Below are 20,861 nucleotides of genomic sequence, written 5' to 3' on the forward strand. Positions count from 1 at the left end.
CTTGTGGTAGCTTCTAGTTCTATGATCCTATAATTCTATGATTATACTAAATATATTGTATCATGGAGCATCATTTTTGGCAATCTTCCTTTTTTGAGAGGCTATAACCTGCCAATCATTGGTATATGCAAGATTAACATTTTGGGGGTTTGAAGGTTGCACATGTATATCTCTTGATCAAATGAACATCCACCGAACAGTGATACCTTTATTGGTCAACCAAAGTGCACAATATAGAGGTCTTGGGCTCCCTTCCAACTCTGGGATACTATGATTCTGTGACGGTGCACTGGGCCTTTCCCTGGCCAAAAGAGAACCAGGAAGAGGAGGAGGAGGCAGAGGAGGCTGCAGTCCCCCCAGCCCCTTCCAGAGACCCCAACCTTCCTGCTTTGGAGCCTGGAGGGACTCAGATGCCAGGGAGCCCAGGAGGTGTGGGTTTCAGGGAAAGAGGCAGAGGAGAAGCAGGGGCCGGGTGGCCAGGGCTGAAGGGCTTCTTCTCCTGGGGCTGCATCCACACTGGAGAAATAACCCGGTTTGGCATGGCTTGAGCCAAGACACTTAAAGCGGTGCCAAAACGGATTATTTCTCCAGTGTGGATGCAGCCCTGCTCTCCCTCCAGGGCCAGGGCTCCAGAGGGGGATGGGGCTCCCCCTGGAGCAGGCGGGCAGGAGGCAGCCCACCCCTCCCTCCCACTCTTCCCTCCCTTCCCTCCCCTCCCCTTCCTAGCAGTGATGCCACCGAGAGAGCCATCCTGAGCAGCGCCTGGGCAGAGGAGGAGGAAGAGGAGGAGGAGGAGGGCTGGCAGAAGGCTCCTGGCGCTGGCCAATGGGCCCTTAGCCCCCCGGACAGGGCTTGACCCGCCGCCTGCCTCCCTGCCTCCCTCCCGAGGCTGGCTTTCAGCACCCAGGAGAGCGCCGCAAGAGGATCAGAGCCCTTCCCGGGCCAAGAGACAGAGAGAGCAGTCTCCCTCCGGACCACCGGGCACCATGGCCACCGAGGTGAGCCAGGAGCAGGACTCAGGAGCAGGGGATGGCATCTCAGGGCAAGGGAGCAAGGGCGCCAATGAAGCCCTCCGAGGGAAGGAAGGTCCGGCTCCAAAGGGAGGGATGGCTGGCATGCCTCCTGGGCAGAAGGGGCTGACAGGGAGGACGCCTGCTCTGGGAAAGGAGGACCTCGGGGCGCCCTGCTCCTGGCAGCCACTGGGCAGAACCTGCCTTCGCCCGCCCCATGCGGCAGAGGAGCCGGCAGATCGGGGATATTTCTCCCTCCCTCCCTCCCTCCTCCGCCCCGATCCCCAGCGCTGGCTCTGCAGCTGGAGGCCCTGGCACTGCCTAGCTCTTGGGCTGAGGGCCCACAGCTCGCTCCTTCCTTCCTTCCTTCCTTCCTTCCTTCCTGCCTGCCTGCCTGCCTGCCTGCCTGCCTGCCTGCCTCCCTCCCTCCCTGAGGCATCCTGGGGGACCCCTCTTTCTCCCAAGCGGTGCCCCTCCCTCTGCTAGAGGCATGCCCCCCCCAGCCTTGGGAAGAAGGGGACTCTTAGAAGGGAGGAAGGCAAGGGTCCCCCTGAAGCCAAGGGGCTCCGCTCTGGGCCCACAACAAACTCCATCTCACAGAATTCTATAGCCTTGAGCCAGAAAAAGTTAAAGCGGTGCCAAACCGGGTTATTTCTCCAGTGTGGATGCAGCCTTTGATATATAAAAGACTCAGACTGGATACAGGACATCTTTGATCAAACTGGAGCAGGCATTTCAGATGTTATGCACGTGTCTGTTTGGTGTGATATAACCAGCGTCTTGGGGTGATTTTTCGTATCTACAATTGGCTTTGAAGTTGCCCTTTCAATGATTAGGCATCTCTGAGGCTTTATGTTGTGACCTGGAGTTACAGCCTTAAATTTACCTACTAACTGACTATAAAGCAAGCACCATGTGGGCAGTGTAGCTTTTACCCCCAAATAAGAGAGACTGCAGGCTCTTTTAGAGTTCCTGGGAGGGTTCAACTACAATCACTGTGTGAATATTTCTTTGGGCTTGATCCTTTAGTGCTCTTCTGATTGGGAATTCCTGGGGAGGTTCAGCTCCATTGGGAACTCCCTCCCTAGAGAGGCCAGGGGGGATCCATCCCTGCTAGCCTTTTGGTGGCAGGAAAAAAATAATCATTTTTGTGCTGTCAGGCACAAAACTTTTCGAAATGATAAGGGTGGGATTTAAATGTTGTGCAATTTAGCAAGAGCAAGAGCAAGTACATTTCTATACTGCTCATTGGTGCACTTCAGCACTCCCTAAGTGGTTTACAATGTGTACGCTAATTTAAACTTAAATTTTTAGGTTTCTATTTTTAACATGCTACATTTTAATTCATAACTGCTTTAACTTTTACAATTGTTTAATTGGTTTTTAAATTTTTATATTTACACATGTTAATGCTGTTGTACTGTTTTTAAATGGTAATGTTTTGAATTTGCTGTTCACCACCTTGAGTCCTTATGTTGGGAGAAAGGTGGGATATAAGAAAATAATAATAATAATAATAATAATAATAATAATAATAATACATAGCACTCTTGGTAGTCCAATTTTGCCAGGTTGTTTCAGGCCAACTCAGACATCCCTAACCAAGCCTTGGTTGGGATCAAGTCTCTCTGTCATCCATCCTGGGAGCTGCTCCTGGAACCCCATCCAATTGTTATCCCATACAAGAATAGACCAACTGAATCAATGGAAACTTGGTAAATCAGCTCCTGTATAAGTGATTCAGTGGGTCCCCTCTAGTAGGGATGAAACATTGGGATGAATCATTGCTTGCCATGGGGATCATATTAGACTGAGGAAGGGCTGGGCTTGGCAGCAACTCTCCCTCCGGGAGGGCTATAGACTCCTCTCCTGCAACTCTGGCTTCACAGACCCACCTGCCCCATTCCCGGGTGCTGTCCTCACACTTGTACCAATCTAGCAGCTTTCCCAGCCTCCTCTTCCTTCTCTCCCCCAATGATACCCTTCTGGTAGAATTCAAAGCCATAACCATGTTAGTCTGGAAAATCAGTCTGCAAAGGAATCTCGCAGTGCCTTGGAGACTAAATGAAAGAAAGAAGTTGGTAGCATGAGCTTTCATAGACTTGAGCCTGCATCCTCATATGCATTATACCAATAAGACCCTGTTTGGCTTGTCTTTAACTCCAACCACATTGCAAAAGTAATCCAATTTGACATCGCTTTAACTGCCATTGCTCAAGGCAATGGAATTTTGGGAACTGAAGTTTTTTTAAATTGTAATTGTACAATTCCCAGAAGTCCATAGCCTTGAGCTATTTCTAGGGTGAGATCTTAGGGCCTCCATAAGTCAGAAATGACTTGAAGGCACACAACAATGAGTAACTTTCTTCCATTTTGCATTAAAGCTAGTATCTTACTGTGATCAGAATGTGGTCAGAATGACAAGTTATCCTACACTTGGTCTCTCCAGGCAACTATGGCTCTTCATCTTCTAAGAACCAAATGTCCTGCAGACTGGAACCAGACTAAAAGAACTGCTGTTTGCTTCCCCCCCCCCCCCGTTATTGTCATTGTTGTTGTTGTTGTTATTGTTAACTGCCCTTGCGTTGGCCTCAAATCATGGCGACCCTGTGGAGGAGATTTCTCCAAACCTCCTATCCTCAATCACTTTGCTTAGGTCCTGCATGTTCAGGCCCATGGCCTCTCTGATTGAGTCTAACCATCTGGTATGCAGTCTTCCTCTCTTTCTGTTGGCCTCTACCTTTCCTAACATTATAGTATTTTCTAATGAGTTGTGCCTTTTCATGATATGGCCAAACTATGACAGCCTCAGTTTCGTCATCTTGGCTTCCAGGGAGAATTCAAGTTTGATCTATTCTTGGACCCATTTGTTTGTCTTTTTGGCCATCCATGATATCCTCAGCACTCTTCTTCAGCACCACATCTCAAATGAGTTGGCATTCTTCTTATTGGCTTTTTTCACTGTCCAGCTCTCACATCTTTACATGGTGATGGGGAATACAATGACTTGGACAATTCTAACTTTAGTGCTCAGTTTTATATCTTTAAACTTTAGGATCTTGTCTAGTTCTTTCATGGCTTCCCTTCCCATCCCCAGTCTTCTTATGTCTTGACTGCAGGCTCCTTTTGATTGATGTTTGATCCAAGGTATGGAAAATCTTTAACCATTTCAATTTCCTCATTATCTAGGTTGAACTTATGTAGATCCTTCATAGTTATTATTTTTGTTTTCTTTATGTTCAGCATTACTCTTGCCTTTGTACTTTCTTCCTTGACCTTCCTTAGTATCTATTCCAAGTCTATGATGTTTTCTGCTAGTATTGTGGTGTCATCTGCATACCTTAGATTGTTAATGTTCTTTTTTCTTATCTACACTCCTTCTTCTGAGTCTAAACCTGCTCTTCATACAATAGTTTCTCCATACAGATTGAACAGGTAGGGTGATAGAATGCAGCCTTGCCTTATCCCTTTGCCCATTGGGAACCTCTATCTATTGGTGAGGCCACTCTCTCTCAGTTTGTTTTTTGGTGTTTTAGACCTACCCTGATTTAATTCTAGTTAATTCTATTTCAATATATTGACGAGATAATTTTTGAGAGCCAGTGTGGTGTAGTGGTTTGAGTGTTGGACTAGGACTTTGGAGGACCTGGGTCTGAATTGCCTGTCAGTCATGGAAACCCACTGGGTGTGCTTTTTCATTCTTAGAGAAAGGCAAGGGCAAACCTCCTCAGAACAGAATTTATCTTGGGATGAAAGCCATATGATTAGATTGCCATAAGTTGGAATTGACTTGAAGGTGTATACCAACAATAAATAACAAAATTGTTAGGAGATTGAGAGGCACAGTAAATACATACTAATGAACACATAGAGAACTGGCTTTAAATGTTTAAAAGTTTTACTGATTGGCAAAAGTGAAATATCTAACAATAGTTTATTTTCCATAGCACAGTCCTCTAACCACATCCCCCATGTAGATAATTGGCAAATTAATCTCATACATCATTGACTATCAAGATACAAAAATATATAACTGTAGCAAATATATATACACCACAGCATATGTTATACTCAACAATTATTTCCTGAAAAAACATTTTAAATAAATTGATAGATCTTGGCATTGTGAAGTACTGTAGCTTCTATTTCCATATAGCTTCTATTTCTGTTAATTGTTTTTCTGCTTTCATGGAGCCAAACAGGACGTGATAGTTTTGTAAAGTAAAATGTGTTCACCGCATCATTAAACCATTCTTCCATATCCAATCCTAGATTATTCCTTTTTTTGCAACTGCAGTTTCTGATGCTATGACTATGACACTGATAATCTCCTGATGTTTAATTTGATTAGCTCTATAACCTTAGAGGGGCCTTAACTGTATTAAAAGCAGTACATAAAGAATAGATTTATACAGAATTAGAGGTGTATGTATTTATTTATTGTTTAATGAGATGGAAAAAGAGAACCAGCATGTTGTAGTGGTTTGAGCATTGGACTATGACTATGACCAGGGTTCAAATCCTTGCTTGGCCATAGAAACCCACTGGGTGAGTTTGAGCAAGTCACACTCTCTCAGGCTTAGAGGAAGGCAAGGCAACCATTCTCTGAACAAATTTGGCCAAGAAAATCCTGTGTTGCCATAAATCAGAAACAACTTGAAAGTGCAAAACAACAAAATGGAGAAATAATGCAATGCAACGATATGTGCAAGTCTGGGCAATACCAATCCTCTTCTGTTCTGACTCTGATTTTTTTATGGAAGAAAGTATTGCCATGCAGTCCTTGCTTGCCAGTCATGCTGCCTCTTTGATTAACTGTCTGACTGACAACCTATATCCAAATCTTGAGAAGATACTGGAATTGGGGCAATTGCTTTCAAAGGCCATTTGTCTAGCTATGCTAGAGGACAAGCAATATTAACACCATACATGAAGTTGGTCTTGAAATGTAGATGTCAAATAACATATAGTATCCAAGGGTGGTTCACCTGATGTAATTGCATCAAGGCCCAGTGCTGAGGTAAAAAGATATACAGTACCACGTTTCCTCTTTTCCCCCAAAGAATCTCCCAATGTTTCAATTATTGTCAATATTTGTGTGTTATTTGAGTAGATGAGTGAAAATATTTGAGCTCAAAACAGCTAGTCTCACCAAAGATGCAAGGCTGAAAATGGTTTCACACTTTTTGTACCTCTGTCTATTTCATTTTGTATACTAGGACAGGGAGCAATGGATTCAAGTTCCAAGAAAAGATATTGCACCTAAACATTAGGAAGAACTTCTTAACAATAAGAGCTGTATGGCAGTGGAATATGGTCCCTGTGAGTGTAATGGAGTCTCCTTCTTTGAAGGTTAGAAAACAAAAGCTGGAAGGTCATCTGTTGGGAGTGCTTTGTTTGTGTATTCCTGCATTGCAGCGAGTTAGACCAGATGATCCTTGTGGTTTCTTCCAACTCTATGATTCTATGTCTTGTAATGATGTGGCAGGAATATAGCAGTCTCAGTTTAGTTATCCTGGTTTCCAGGCATAGCTTAGGCTTTATCTGCTCTGGGACCCATTTGTTTGTCTGTTCACAGTATCCTCAGCACTCTTCTCCAGCACCACATTTCAAATAAGTTGATTTTCTTTCTATCAGCTTTCTTCACTGTTCGGCTCTCGCATCCATACATGGTGATTGGAAATACTATGGTTTGGACAATCCTAATTTTAGCTTTCAGTCTTACATCTTTGCACTTAAGCATCTTGTCTCCTTTCATAACTGCCCTCCTACAAGACCTCATATGTGCAGAAGGGGAGAGGGCAGATTTGGATGAAATTTAGTTCAGATTTGCCAGACCAAACTGGTCTGCACTCCAGCAGTTCTTGAAAAGATGAGTTAATGTATTTACACATCAAGAAGAAGTGGGCATCACTCCTAGCAGTTGATAAAATGTTTATAATGGTTCTGGTATTGTTCCAGGGCCCCAACCATTTTAATCTTTTCTGTACCTACAATTGTATGTATATGATGTTGCAAAACAGGTAAAACAAAATGGACTGTACTCAGAATGCAAACAGAACATTGTACATTGAACTAGAGCTAAGATCTCTGCCCCTCACCGTTCAAATTCTGTGGTATCTTTATTTGGGCCAATTGTGATAGATTCTGCCTCAGTGCAGGGTTCTCTGAAAGCTGGCTGTCAGCATATTGGCAACCATTAATTGTGCGTCTGCTCTGGTAAACTAGAAACTTTCCCTTTCCACCAGGAATCCCTTCTGTGACCAAGCAGAGTATAGATGCACAGATCTGAAATATCAGAGACATTTCTCAACCAAGGTATATAGTACATCTACTTATAAAGGCTTCTGTATATAAGATCAATTGCAAAAAGAGAAATACGAGGTTATAAATAACATCATTAAGCATAGGTATTGATACCACTACATAGTTGTTGTGTAAGTAAATTTCTTATGCTCATATAGCAGCAACATGCAAGTTAGTTATATTACTTTCAAAAGCTACAGCAAAATATTAGCAAAATTTAATTCCATAGGATATCAACCAGATCTATCTCAGGTTAGACAGATTTTCTAGCAAGGAAAAACTATACCTCAACACTCTGGCTGAGGCTTTATATAAAGTTGCCACAAGACACATTTCTGCTCCTTGTAGACCTCAAAGCCCATACACATGCCCCAATTTTGCAGACTTCAAAATCCAGACATGTGCATGAATTTTGCAAACTTGAAAACTAACTGTTCCTGGCTTTGATGTTCCCATCAATATGAATATGAATGTATAATATATGTTCCTGTTTCTATAAAACAGGATATGAATATGTTGGCAGGATTAATATGTGCATGCAGATGCCTAAATTAATTGACCTAGTGTTCTGTCTATGAACCATATGGATCTGTTGCTCCATGTGCACTTGTTGAACCCTTTTTGTGCACTTGTTGAACCCAACTTTTGCAAAAAAAGATTGCTTCCTTTGGCCTTGCTATACCCACTTTAGATCCTTCCCAGTTCTTCCTTCTATCCTTTTAAATTAGAAGAGCCATCTATCTCTTGTCTGTTAGTTTCTTGGCAGCAAGCCCAGTTGTGGAGAGACGGGATCATGGTTTCGTGGATGTTATCATCAATGAATTCTCCCAGAGACTTTTCTAATTCCAGCAGTCCAAACTGGACATACTTATTACACAGTCATTTACAGTCAGCCCTCCACATCTATGAATTCTTTATCCATGGGTTCAGCCATCCACAATTTGAAAATATTCCAAAAAGATATAATTCTCCAAAGCAAATCTTGATTTTGCTATCCTATATAAGGTACACTATTTTGCTAGGCCATTGTATTTAATGGGACTTGAGTATCCATGGATTTTGGTATCCACAGCAAGGAAGAGAGGGGAAGGGAGGGGGCATTCCTGGAACCAAACCCTAGCAGAAACCAAGTGCCCACTGTATTCTCAGATTGGCCACAGCTCACAGAATAATGGTGAGGACAAAATTGGACATGGGGAAGAAAAATAACTGTGTGCCGTTCAATTGTTTGGAGGAAATATAGGATATAAATGTAATTTGTTGTTATTATGTGCCTTCAAGTCCTTTCTGACCTATGACAACCCTGAGGTTGTCTTAGCAAGTTTCTTCAGAGGGGTTTTTCTTGGCAAGTTTCTTCAGAGGGGATTTGCCACTGCCATTCTCTGAGGCTGAGAGCATATGACTTGCCCAAGATCACCCAGTGGGTTTACATCGCTGATCTGGGATCTGAACTCAGGTTTCTAGAGTCATAATCTAATGCTCAAATACTACACCATGCACAGATTCAAGAGTAGAGTGCAGTGTTGAAGCTTTGGGGATGACAATGATGATGATTACTATTACTATTATTGGTAAATCGAATACTTCTCTGAGAAGAAATTTGGCTCCATGAGCCTTTCAAGGATTCAGATTGGTTTTTGTTTAGAAAATGCCTGTATTAAGTGAACACAAATTGAGGAGGTCTGGAAAGGTGAGGCAAAACAAGTCTGCTAAATATAATTATCAGTCAAGTGTTACCTTTGTGAATTTGTGATTCAGTCTAATGTTCCATGTATAAAACTGATCACAGTTTATTTATGACTGTTGGACAATAAGGCCAGAGCAGAAATGAGAGATGACACCAACTTTCCAGAACCAAGGCTAATGCTCCAGCTATTGAGGCAAACTGCTTAATAAATTGCCTTCTTTTTTTGGTCATAACAAAACCAAGTAAACAAACAAATCCATGTCTTTGGAGAGGGCAGACAAGGAAGAAATTTAGCTCAGATTTGCCAGACTAAACTGGTCTGCAATCCAGCAGTTCTTAAAAAGATGAGGTAATGTATTCACACATCAAGAAGAAGTGGGCATCACTCCTAGCAGTTGATAAAATGTTTATAATGGTTTAGCCTCAAGGACAGTACAAGCCTTTGTTTCCTAAAATTATGTGACAGGCATCTGCAAAGTTTATGGAAGATCTGGGGGCTGGGGCTGGAGTTCTTGGCTCTATACTAAATACGAAAGACAGATGCAAGGCTAATCTAGGCATTAGCCTGAGGCTTTTCCCTTTGATCCATGCTTTCTTTCCTGACCTAACCTCTGATCAATGTCCTTGGCTGAGATTCAAACTGGAAATGGGATGAATCTGTTATTTTCATCTCAGTCCTGTCTCAAAGTTGACTGATACCTTAGAAGAGAAAGACAAACATCTTTGTGTATAATTCTAGGAAACAGAATGCTGGACCTGCCATTATAGGGCCAGCATTTGGTGGCAACTGCCTCAGGTAATTGTGTGTTAGTAGATAAAGGGAGCAGCAGCAACTACTCAGCCATTCCTACTAAACACTCTGATCATTTCCTTACCCTAAAGGAGAAAGCTTGGTAGGTTATACAACTTATCTTCTATCCTATAAATTGGGCTGCTGCCCTCACGTGTGGAAGAGGAAACTTTCCCATTGACAGTGCTGAAGTATGGTCCAGCCAGTCTAGTTTTCTTCTGTACATGAAATAGGGATGGTGAGAAGAGCATCTTTTCTTCTTTCTAATTTCTTCCAACACATTATTAACAATTTTTTTTCCTGGAGGGGAGACTATACCCCTCAGCTGTGTTGTCCAGATAATGGGAGAGCCCATTATCACACCCAGATAGACTGCATTCCAGTAGGAAGCTATCAGAGCATGGGTTACTAGGAACATATCCACTTGCCCTTCTGCATTTCTTTCCTCAGGAGACAAGTACATCAGTGGGACAATTATCCTAAAGAGGACATCAGCAGGTGAAATTGTTGTGATTGAGGGAGAATTGTCAGGCTTTTCTCAGGGGAAAACTGGAGGTGAAGATATGGGGAAGTGTATGCCAATCTGTGCACAAACAAAAAGTATGTGTTGTTTGATCAGCAGGTATTAGGACATCTTGTGGATTTCTTACTCCAGTGTTTTAGAAGATGTTTTTGCCTATTGCAAACATCTGTCACTGTTTTTTAATTTCAGGTCCACAATCTCCAAGAACTACGGCGGAGTGCTTCACTGGCCACAAAGGTTTTTGTACAGCGAGATTACAGTGATGGGACCATCTGCCAGTTCCAAACCAAATTTCCTCCAGAGTTGGACAGTCGGGTATGGCGAGTTGTTTCATAGGGTGGTTGTGGTTCATGCTCTAACTGGCTTAGCATGTAGTAAGTCTTTATGTTAGACCAAGGTAGTGAAGCCAGATCAGGATATCAGTGTACCACAAATTGTTTGTGCTGGCTCAAGATGATGGGAGCCATAAATCCAACACAGGTACCAGGTTGGTGAAGACTGTTCTAGATGCTTGGAAAACTAAGTTTCATAGCATGCTAGGAAATCTTTTGGTAGACTTGGGGAATACAACCTTGTCTCTTTTGTGGATTTCATTTAACTTGTCACCTGTGGTCATTACATATAAAATGCATAGTTTAGATAGCCTTCTCATTAGATAGGGTGAGACAGCTGCTTTAGATAGCAAGTTAGGAAGGACAGCAGTTTGGGGCCAGGAGGGCTCCCGTTTATGAGCTGCTACTGTTCTCCTATGCTCTCCCCTTTCTCCCTGCAAAACTTGGCTTCTGTTATTCTCCTTTTCTCCCTCTCCTGTCCTGTAGAAATGAAGAGAGATTACTTGCCATCTTTCCTCTTTTGCAGTGTAGTGAATAGGGAGGGGGAGGCATGGGTCTGACCTTTCAGATTTTCTGCCTTGAGTGCTAAAAACCCATCTATGAGCTTTAGATAAATTGTCATGTGTGGTGGTGGTGGGGAACCATTCATATGTTTAGCTAGGGAGGGAGGGAAAATGCAGACACTGCCCTCCCAAATAAGAATTATGCTCTCAATATGAATTTTTTCATCAGTCTCCAAATTTCTAGCATATCAGAGAGTGAGACATTGAAAATTATTCACGCTTAGAACTCTGATATATTTGCATTGTTTGCATTCCCTTGGTAACTTTGGTTGTTTTTTTCTTTTTCTTTACATGCCTTAACTGTATTTCTAAATGCTAAACTAAAGTTTTAAGTTAGTGCAATGCTAGGAATTTTGAGACTGAAGGAAAATTTCATTTGGGGATGCTGAATTCTTATTTGGGGGAAATGCCTATATGTTGTCCTTCACTTTAGCTACACCCGTGCATTTATTATTTAGCCCCCAATAGCAGAATATCTTGGGCTAGCCCTGAATGCATACGGCACATGTGAATGCCAGCCTACAGCTTGCCTGCTCTTATTCTAATTTTTCTTTCTGCTTGTGAATGACACTGCTCTGTCTTGATATATCTGGCTGAAGGAGGAGACCAAGTATTTTCATCAAAAGGCCTCCCACACATCTCTCTTAAAGTGCTCTTTCTCTTTTTCCTCCTGGCCAAAGATCGAACGGCACCTTTTTGAGGATACAGTGAAGACCCTCAACAACTTCTATGCAGAAGCTGAGAAAATTGGAGGCAGCTCCTACCTGGAGGGATGCCTGGCCTGCGCTACAGCCTACTTCATCTTCCTCTGCATGGAGACCCATTATGAGAAGGTTTGGAAGGCACAATTGATATTATTAATGCTGCTGTAACATGTTGCTGGGCCAATATGCCCCACATCAGGCAGATGAACCCAACCTAACAATAGCTATTTATATACAGCCAGCCCTCTTTATCCACAAATTTTTTATCCACAGATTCAAACACCCATAACTTGGAAATATTTTTTAAAATATATAAATTTCAAAACGCAAATCTTGATTTTGCTGTTTTATGTAAGGGACACCATTTTATTATGCCATTGTATATAATGGGACTTGAGTATCCATGGATTTTGGTATCCACTGGGAGTCCTGAAGCCAAACCCCAGAAGATACCAAGGGCCTACTGTAGATGATGAAGTCTGTAATCTTGAATTTTTTTCTTTTGCTTAAAAAGCCCTTTTAGATGAAGGGGGCCCAATTGTATGTATCTAGTTGGGGACCCTATGTGTCCCACAAATTGCATTGCTCACCCCTATTATTGATTTTCTGAGGAAAAGAAGCACACTAAGGACCAAATGAGGCAATATCTCCACAAATACCTGTGCTCTAGCAGCAATGCACATTTGAGCACATTGGATTGGGGTCAACATGTTGAGGGAGCTGGTGACTTTCATGGAATAATGGAATCTGAATAGTACAGGAGCTAACCAAGGTGCTGAATTGATTTTACATTTTACAGTTGGCCCTCTGTATCCATGGATTCTTTATCCACAGAATCAACCATCCATGGCTTGAAAATATTTTTAAAATATATAAATTGCAAAAAGCAAATCTTGATTCTGCCATTTTATATAAGGGACACCATTTTATTATGCCACTGTATTTAATGAGACTTGAGCATTCATAGATTTTGGTATCTATAGGGCCACATTTTAAAGAGCCTTTATACAGTGGGCCTAAATCATGGAGTGGATTTTTTCCCTCAGTGGCATGGAAGCTACCAGCCACCACTGCACACCCCCTTGTTGAAGCTGTTATTTGCTTCACCAAAGGAAAGCATTTGTGCACCTTTTCACTTTCATTAGATGGGGGAAAAAGGGCTGGGATGTAGGATTTAGAATCAGGCAAAATGCAGTGGGTCAATATTTAGCACATTAGGTAGATGAACTGACCTAACAACATGACTGGAATTCACAATTGTAGTTAGAAATGTTTAATCTCAAATTACGCATCTATAAATAATCCATAATTCTACATTACATATTGAATATGTACTACATATTCAATATGCAGGGATAGCAAAAGTACCCAAATCTTGATTTACTGGGCATTATCCACTGCAAGTGGTGTGGATCTGTTCTCCTCTTGACTGGGACACAAAAGACTGATATTTCCACCTCCCTCCCATGAGCAATGGAGTGTGAGGAGGAACTGCACCAGGGATCCTACTTTTGACACTTGCACAGTATATCACTAGTGAGAGGGCAGTGGCAATGTCAGTCTGGTGCACCCTAATCAATTTAAAGTGTTTGTGCTGTACAGCTAGATGCTTGATCACAAAGAATGCATCTACACTGCAGAAATAACACAGTTTGACACATTTCCCATGGACCCATCCTTCAGAATCCTGGGATCTGTAGTTTTGTGAGGCACCAGGCCTCTTTGGCAGAGAAGGCTAATTTTTAAAAATTAATTTATTTACAATTAAAAACATTGCTTTGCATATGATTTTACAGTGATTCTTGACCCCTATCCCCCTCCTCCCATGCTTGTTACCGGTTGTTACTTTACCAAATTTACAGCTAGTATCTTTTGTTCCTCTGTTCTTTCTTCTTAATATCTTTATCTCACATATTTAATGTGTTACTCTGGTTGGTGCTCAGACTGTGCAAGTTCTTGAATTCTTTTTACTTCTCGTTTACAAAAAAAAAGTCTTAAAAGTAATCTTTAACATTTAAATCTTTCATAGTTCTATTCATCATATTATTACTTATATTGACCATCTTTTTTTACAGTATCTAACTAAAGATTCCCATATGCATTCTTCTTTAACCACCTCCTCTTTCAGTGACAGCATTATTTTATCCATTTCAATTATATTCAATGATTTTTTCAACTAGTCATCAATATTAGGCATTTCAGTACTTCTCCAATGTTGTAAAGTTGTAAAACTACAACTCCTAGGATTCCATTGAATGGAGCCACGGCACTTAAGTGTTGTCAAACTTCATTATTTGTACAGTGTAGATGCACCCATAGTTGTTATCTTTGGTTTTGCTTTTAAAAGAAATTTAAGAGGTTTTTTTCCTTGTGAAGCTTTGATTTTTCTGCCACCCACAGAAACTTCACACCTTCCTTTTGGCTGTAACAAAAGGAAGACAAGCAGCTTCAGTGGATAACAGAGAAATCAAAGCAGAATCGATATACTGGCAACAGATTTATTCTGTGGGCAAACAAGCGGTAACCTGATAAATCCATTCAGTGCCAAAGCTTGATTTTGTTAGCTTGCCTCTCTTCTTCTAAAAGTAGATGCTGTTGGTACATTTGAGCTGAGAGAGGGAGGGAGGGAAAGGAAGGGAGAGGGTTTATCTGTTCAAAGTGAGTAAAATCACCATTCATGGCTTGTACTAGAGTTTGGAAGAGCTGCTTTTTTGGACCATAGCTCCAAAGTACTCTATTTTTTAGAGTTTTACTCCAAATAAATAATGCTTCCAAATGATGGTTTGTACAGCCATCCCAGCTCACAGTGTCCAAAGGAAGGGGGTTGCTATTTGCATTGTTTTTAACACTGTTTTCAGACCTGGAAAACCTGTTCGATCAATGGTCACAGGGGAATAAAAGCAATATGTGTATACCATGAGAAGGAAGAGCACTACCATTCCCCTTTCAGCTTTCTCTGGACTGATTGCCTCTCTCCAGCCTCCAGCAGCATGGGAATAGAACCACTTAACAGCAGTTAACACTGTCTCTCTGATCATGGTTTAAACCTTTATCCACTACTGTTGCTTCCACAATAAGACATCCTTCATATACACTATTTTTAAGATGCACACCTACTTTAAATGCACCTACTTTAATATGTGAGAAAGGCCAGAAATGCATCCCTGTATATGTGCCTATTGAGAAGAAAGCCCTATTGAGCTCAGTGGGACTCACAAGCAAATATGTATATTGGGATGGGCAACTGTTGGGGGCTGCAGCAAGTGCCACACCACCATGTAAAAAAATGATGTTTTTTCTAAATGCCTTCCCAGTCCCTCTAGAGAGTGTGGAGTTCCCTTTTGCCACATTTTTGGTCCTTTTTGAGCCATTTTAAGCCAAGGTGAGCATTTTTCTAAGAGGAAGTAATGCACAAGCTGACTTTCTGGTTACTTTCTATTAAAATAAAGGCCTCTTCTGGGCTTAAAATGGCCTGGCTAGTGGGGTTCAAATCATGGTGAAATTGCCCCACTCACTCTAGGGGCATTGAGAAGCCTTTGAGGCTAAAATAATTGAAATAATTCAGACATTTCTGCATGATCTTGGGGTACTATAAAAACTTCCCCCCCTCCTGGTATATTTGATTGTAGCTTAACAGAGCCCTTGTAGTATCACTTATAAAGAATGTCCTAAGGTGAGTATTAATGGTAACATGTTCAGTGTAGGAGTGAAGTTTTCTTGAAAGATTGGATATAGTCAAGATTTGACAGGGTACTTATCAGTCAGAAATTGGTGGTTTGAAAGAGGCTCCTCAGCCCACACTACCTTCTATTATTGAGAAGGTGTATCGATTTAGGTTGTATGAAGTACAGTTTGATTTCTGAAAGTAGGTGAAATATTCCTAAAGGAACCTAAGAGGACATAGTTAAAGGCATTTTCTTCTTTGTCTTGTATCTCTCATTCTCTACCTTTTCTAACTGGATATGATCTTTGCCAAGTAGTTGCTAAATGGTAGTCTGATTATCTCTCCAGGTTTTGAAGAAGATCTCCAAGTATATCCAAGAGCAGAATGAGAAAATTTATGCTCCACGAGGGTTACTGCTGACAGACCCAGTAGAACGAGGCATGCGGGTTGTATCCTTTTATGCTGACCCCAAGGGAAATGAAAATGGAAAGAGAATCATAAAAGTGTATTCATGTGATAAAACCCACTATTCCACCAATATCACCCTTCCTAGAAAGGCAGTTATGTCTTTCTGCTTCAATAATAGACCCTGATGGCATCTGAATACTTCACAAACTCATTATGGCATAAGCTTTTGTGGACTACACCCCTATTTTACCAGATGTATGGAGTGTTAATCAGTGTTTCAGGCATATATGCAATGCATGCAGAGATACTAGGAGGGAAATTCTGAGGACATCAGACAAACAAAAATCCAGGAATTACCCAGTGGCATCACTGAGGTTGATGTGACCTGAATAAGGCACTGCCCTCCCAAGGCCTTCAGAGTCCAGTGCAGCTGCTGGGAGAGCAGACACACTGGACTCTGAAGGCATCCCACCCCCTATAAGGCCTTCAGAGTCTAGCATGGCTGGTGAGAGAGTAGCCATGGCAGACTCTGAAGGTCTTGCCTCCCCCCCAGGGTCTTCAGAGTCCAGTGCAGCTGCTCTCCCAGAAGGCATGCCAGACCTTGAAGGCACCATCACCCCAGCAGCAGCCACTGCTGAGGGGGACAATGCTGCAGCCTTTGGAAGGCCTGTTTAGGGTCCAGTGTGGCTGTTGGGTGAGTGGGAAAGGGAGGCAACATCCTTTCTCACTCACCCAGTAGCAACACCAGTCCCTCCAAGTATACCACTCCACCATGTGACACCCCCTCTCTGAGGTGCCATGAGGTGTGGTCTACACTCTTGCCTCTGGAAGTACCTCAAGCAAGATTCCCTTTGGAATACCAAGTGCTGCTGATGGTATCAAGCAATGATATTGTGTAGCTCCTGGATCAGACCATTTGAAAAATGGTGGATCACATGGGGAGTGAGGGGTAACCAGGAGACAGGAATTCTCCATGGCCCTCTCCTTGATCCATCAAGCATATAATGGCTGCTGCTCTAAGCAGATGGGATTGATACAGAGGCAGTTGGTGGCTTCCATCCCAGTAGCATGGTGTATTTGATATGGGTTTTAGTTTGAACTTTAAAGAAGTTATTCAAGAAGTTGAATCTTTTTGGGGGAGAGGGGAGGAACAGCTAAGCGGGAGGAACAACTGAGGAGCTTGCTTCCCTTTCCCTCAGGATCTGGTACTGGACTTCCTCATCTTCCTCTGCCTTATGATAGGGCTGAAGTTCATGACGTCCTCTTCCTAGTCCTCATGTTGGTGGTGCTGCTTCCTGGGGTTTGCAACAATGGCCACAGGCAACTAATCACACCTGTACCAAGCAAGTTGTCCTCAGCCTACTGTCTACAGATTGAGATCTCCATCTATGAGGATCGTTGCAGCAGTTCCAGCTCAGGGAGCTCCAGCAGTGCCAGCAGCAGTGCTGGGGGTGGAGGTGGGGGGGCAGGGGGCCGGTGACTGGCACAGAGTCCCGGCAGGGACTTGTACTGCCGGGACGATGGTGTCTCCGAGATCCGCAGACTACGCTATCAGAGCACTCGCTTCTGAGCTCCCCCGGGTGGGGTGGGTGGGAGGCCAGCAAGGAGTGTTGTGATACCTTTGGGGTTTACAACAACTCACAAGAGAAATGCCACTCTTAGGGGATGCTTGAACTCAGCCTGGGAGGTGGGTCATTCCTTCCCCTAAGTGTCTCACTCCTTATGGCTCAGGCCTTGATAGCCAGGCTGTGACACTGACATTTCCTGTGGGCTCCTGGGGACACTGTGCCACCTTAGATGCCCAGATGTGTCATTGCCTATGTTCTGTGCCTGCCACAAGCTATAGGCTGTCATCCCAAATGATGATACCCTCTTGCAAGACCAACAAGAATGAATCCAGCACCGTGAGCTCGAATGGGATGGGGCTGGCTGAGGGGATTGGTGTGTTTAGGATGCTGTTACAACCCTTTCCCCAAGCACCACCATCCTAAACGTTGCACTGACATGCTGTCTTAGCTCTTGCCTTTGCCTACAACTTTCTGCATGTCACTTTCTTGGCACTTTGAGGCTTGCTGGGTGCTTAGAGCATTGGGTGCTCACAGTGGTATGGGGCAGCTGCCTCACCAAGTGCCTGCGTCCTCCCCCTTACTTACAATTTGAGCACCTGAAATGGCAAAAGTGTGCCTTTTGCTGATGGCAAGATATCAGCTGTACAAGGGCATCATGGAATATGTCCTATGCCTTGGATCCTTATAGGGCATTCAAAGGGCAGGGGGTGTCTATGGTGTTAGAGGAGAATGGGTGTGTGATTATTAGAAGATGGGACACGTTGGAGGTGCTCTGGGGAAGGACTAGCAGCTATTAACTAGTTCAGCCCAGTTCAGCCCAAGCAGCATCTTTGGGGCATGTGTGTACATATTTAATATAGCCCTAGCCACCAATGTTCCAACCCCACTGTCAAACTCACACTGTTGCATTGTTTTCTGGCAAAAAGGATGAAAATAAAGGAGGACTCTAACCCCAAGCTGGGCATAGATAGGTTTAATCCCCCCCCCCCTGCTTGCAATCCTTCACTCTCTGCTATCACCTACATACTGGTGTTCTGCAGCATCATCTGATTGCTTGCATGCACAGGTTGCTTTCTTGTTGCATGTGCTCCTCCCTGTCTCCCCTCCCCTGGTGTAAATAGCGTTTGGGGCCCTGCATATATATGTAACCCTCTGGATGCTGGTGCTTTATCACTACTTCTCTGAGGCCTTTTAGTAGCACTCTGTACAACAAGATGGGAAGGCAAAGAGAGAAGACTGTCCCAGGCTGCCCAATGAACAGGTATCCAAATAAGGAATGAAGCCTGCCCCACTCAACTCAGTTTCAGCAATAAACAGCAGCTCCTCAAATGCTTCCAACTTCTCACACACTGCATACCTCCTCCTCTTGCCACAAGAAAATAATTATTCATGCCTTCTGGGCAGGAAGAAGATTATCCTGTGGAGAGTTGATGCCTGGATACTATTAAGGTAGGAAAGTGAATTGAATGCTTGGCCTAGACAGACTCTGCTGTGACTCAGCTACTTCATTAGTGCTCTAAACATCTTGAATTCAGAGGAAGACTTCCTTCTTTTTGTTGGTAGGAAGGGATTTGGTGAGTGAGCAGAACCTGTTTTGTGCCCCAGGGTGATGAAAGTGTTGCAGGGGTTATGGCAGAGGCACAGAGATTAGGCCAGTGTGGACCTGGGAGGGCTTTCCTGTGTGCCAAGATGCCATGAACAGCTGCTTCCCATGCCATATGTCGGGTATCACTTGTGCCACATGAATCTGGTGATGATTGTATGCCTCTGTCTCCATATGGAAACCTCTGATAATAAATTCCAAGTGAGAATCAACCAATATTGCTTTCTTCTAGTTTGTTCTCTTTGAGGAGATCTGGCTCTCATATCATAGGTTTTGTTGTATTTCTACTAGTAGTAATGGTTTCCATGCATTATATCAACATTAATAATGCATTTCACAGATGAACATGCATTCTGAAATTTTTGTGGGCCTACAATTTTAGAAAAAAATCTGTTTTAATTTTTATCTAAAATGTAGAGCGATCAGCATTTGCATATGCTGTAGAGACAGGGAAGTGTGATCATGTGCTAACCGAGACTATAATACAGTTAAAGGATAGTTCTTTAGCTAGTTCTAAACAGCCTTCCCCCATTTTTTGGACTTCCAGATTTTGTCAGCCTGAGCCAACATGAACCATGGTCAGGAACGCTGGGAGTTATGGTCCAAAATATCTGGAGGGCACCAGCTTGGGGATGGCCATCTTAAGAGAGCACACTGATTTGCTACTCAGGTTCTCCTGTTTGACTTGAAGACTGTAATGCATTTGTGGTTCAACTGACCTGCTGTCTGATTTTGTGATGCTGATATGCAAGCAACTGTCTGGAGCTAGCAAAAGTGGGTGATGCTAGGTAAAGGCTTCCACATACATATTACCTTGCTGATGCAACTAGCCACACAAAAGCATGCTTACTAAGGCAACAAGTTCTGCAGTTAGAGCTCTCTCCATAGTAGAGATTAGCAAAATAACTGAAGTTTGATTCAGGTTAATTTGGGAATAATTCATGATAATGTGAAGTCAAAGGCTTTCATGGCCAGCATCTATAGTTTTTTGTGGATTTTTCGGGCTATGTGGCCATTTTCTATAAGAGTTTATTTCAGATGCTGGCGAAACATCAGGAATAAACTCTTATAGAACATGGCCACATAGCCTGAAAAACCCACAAAAACCTAATTCATGATAACTTACATACAGAAGACTTTAGGGAATTTTCTCTCAATCTAATCAAAAGACTCAGAAGGAAAAACTTATTCATGTCAATTGTTGTCCTCCAGTCTAAAAATCTTTCTTCCATTTGTCCCATCCCCAGAAGACAGTTCATTTGTCTTTCCCTCTTCGTCCCTTGTAGTTGTGATGGCAATAGGAGGTGCAGAAGAGCTAGTCTAAATAATTTTGCTGAATGCGGTGGAATAGCAAATGATATATCCCCTCTACCCAAGTCAACGTATGTGCTCTTATGAAGCAGGCAAGTTAGTTGTGGTACATATGGGTGGAAATCCTCATAGCTTTCTTCATTTATGCAAGTAAAAGATACAGAGACCCCCAATTAAGTAACTAATAATTTCCTGACTTTTGTGACATCCATTGGCTGGAATCTTGTTGGTGCACTATGCCAGTGTCATGCTGATGGAAATGGTGGCAAAAGATCAAAAGAAGATTGTGGGCACAGTGGTTGTGAAGGAAGTCAGGCCTTGGAGAAATACGTTGCTTGGAGTTTGCAGCTGTTGTCTTGACTTGTCTTCTCACTGCTGTGTGACCTTTGGGG

General features: G+C 42.8%; 1 protein-coding gene across 2 annotated transcripts in view; it reads left to right on the top strand.

Annotated features, from left to right (window-relative positions):
* GOLGA7B (golgin A7 family member B) overlaps positions 1 to 19,370 on the top strand; it is a 47,214-nt gene extending 27,844 nt beyond the window's left edge. Inside the window, exons 1-5 of one of the 2 annotated variants that reach the window (XM_042459483.1) lie at positions 790 to 998; positions 10,506 to 10,631; positions 11,892 to 12,044; positions 15,927 to 16,028; positions 17,360 to 19,370. In XM_042459483.1, coding sequence (XP_042315417.1) covers positions 987 to 998; positions 10,506 to 10,631; positions 11,892 to 12,044; positions 15,927 to 16,028; positions 17,360 to 17,467 — 501 coding nt within the window. In that variant the 5' untranslated portion in view covers positions 790 to 986 and the 3' untranslated portion in view covers positions 17,468 to 19,370. Of the gene's footprint in view, positions 1 to 789; positions 999 to 10,505; positions 10,632 to 11,891; positions 12,045 to 15,926; positions 16,029 to 17,359 lie in introns of those variants that run through there. The other variant, XM_042459481.1, reaches the window with a different exon arrangement.
* The last annotated feature ends 1,491 nt before the right edge of the window (positions 19,371 to 20,861 follow it).

The sequence above is a fragment of the Sceloporus undulatus genome, chromosome 3 (assembly GCF_019175285.1).
Source record: "Sceloporus undulatus isolate JIND9_A2432 ecotype Alabama chromosome 3, SceUnd_v1.1, whole genome shotgun sequence".
NCBI classification, from domain to species: Eukaryota; Metazoa; Chordata; class Lepidosauria; order Squamata; family Phrynosomatidae; genus Sceloporus; species Sceloporus undulatus.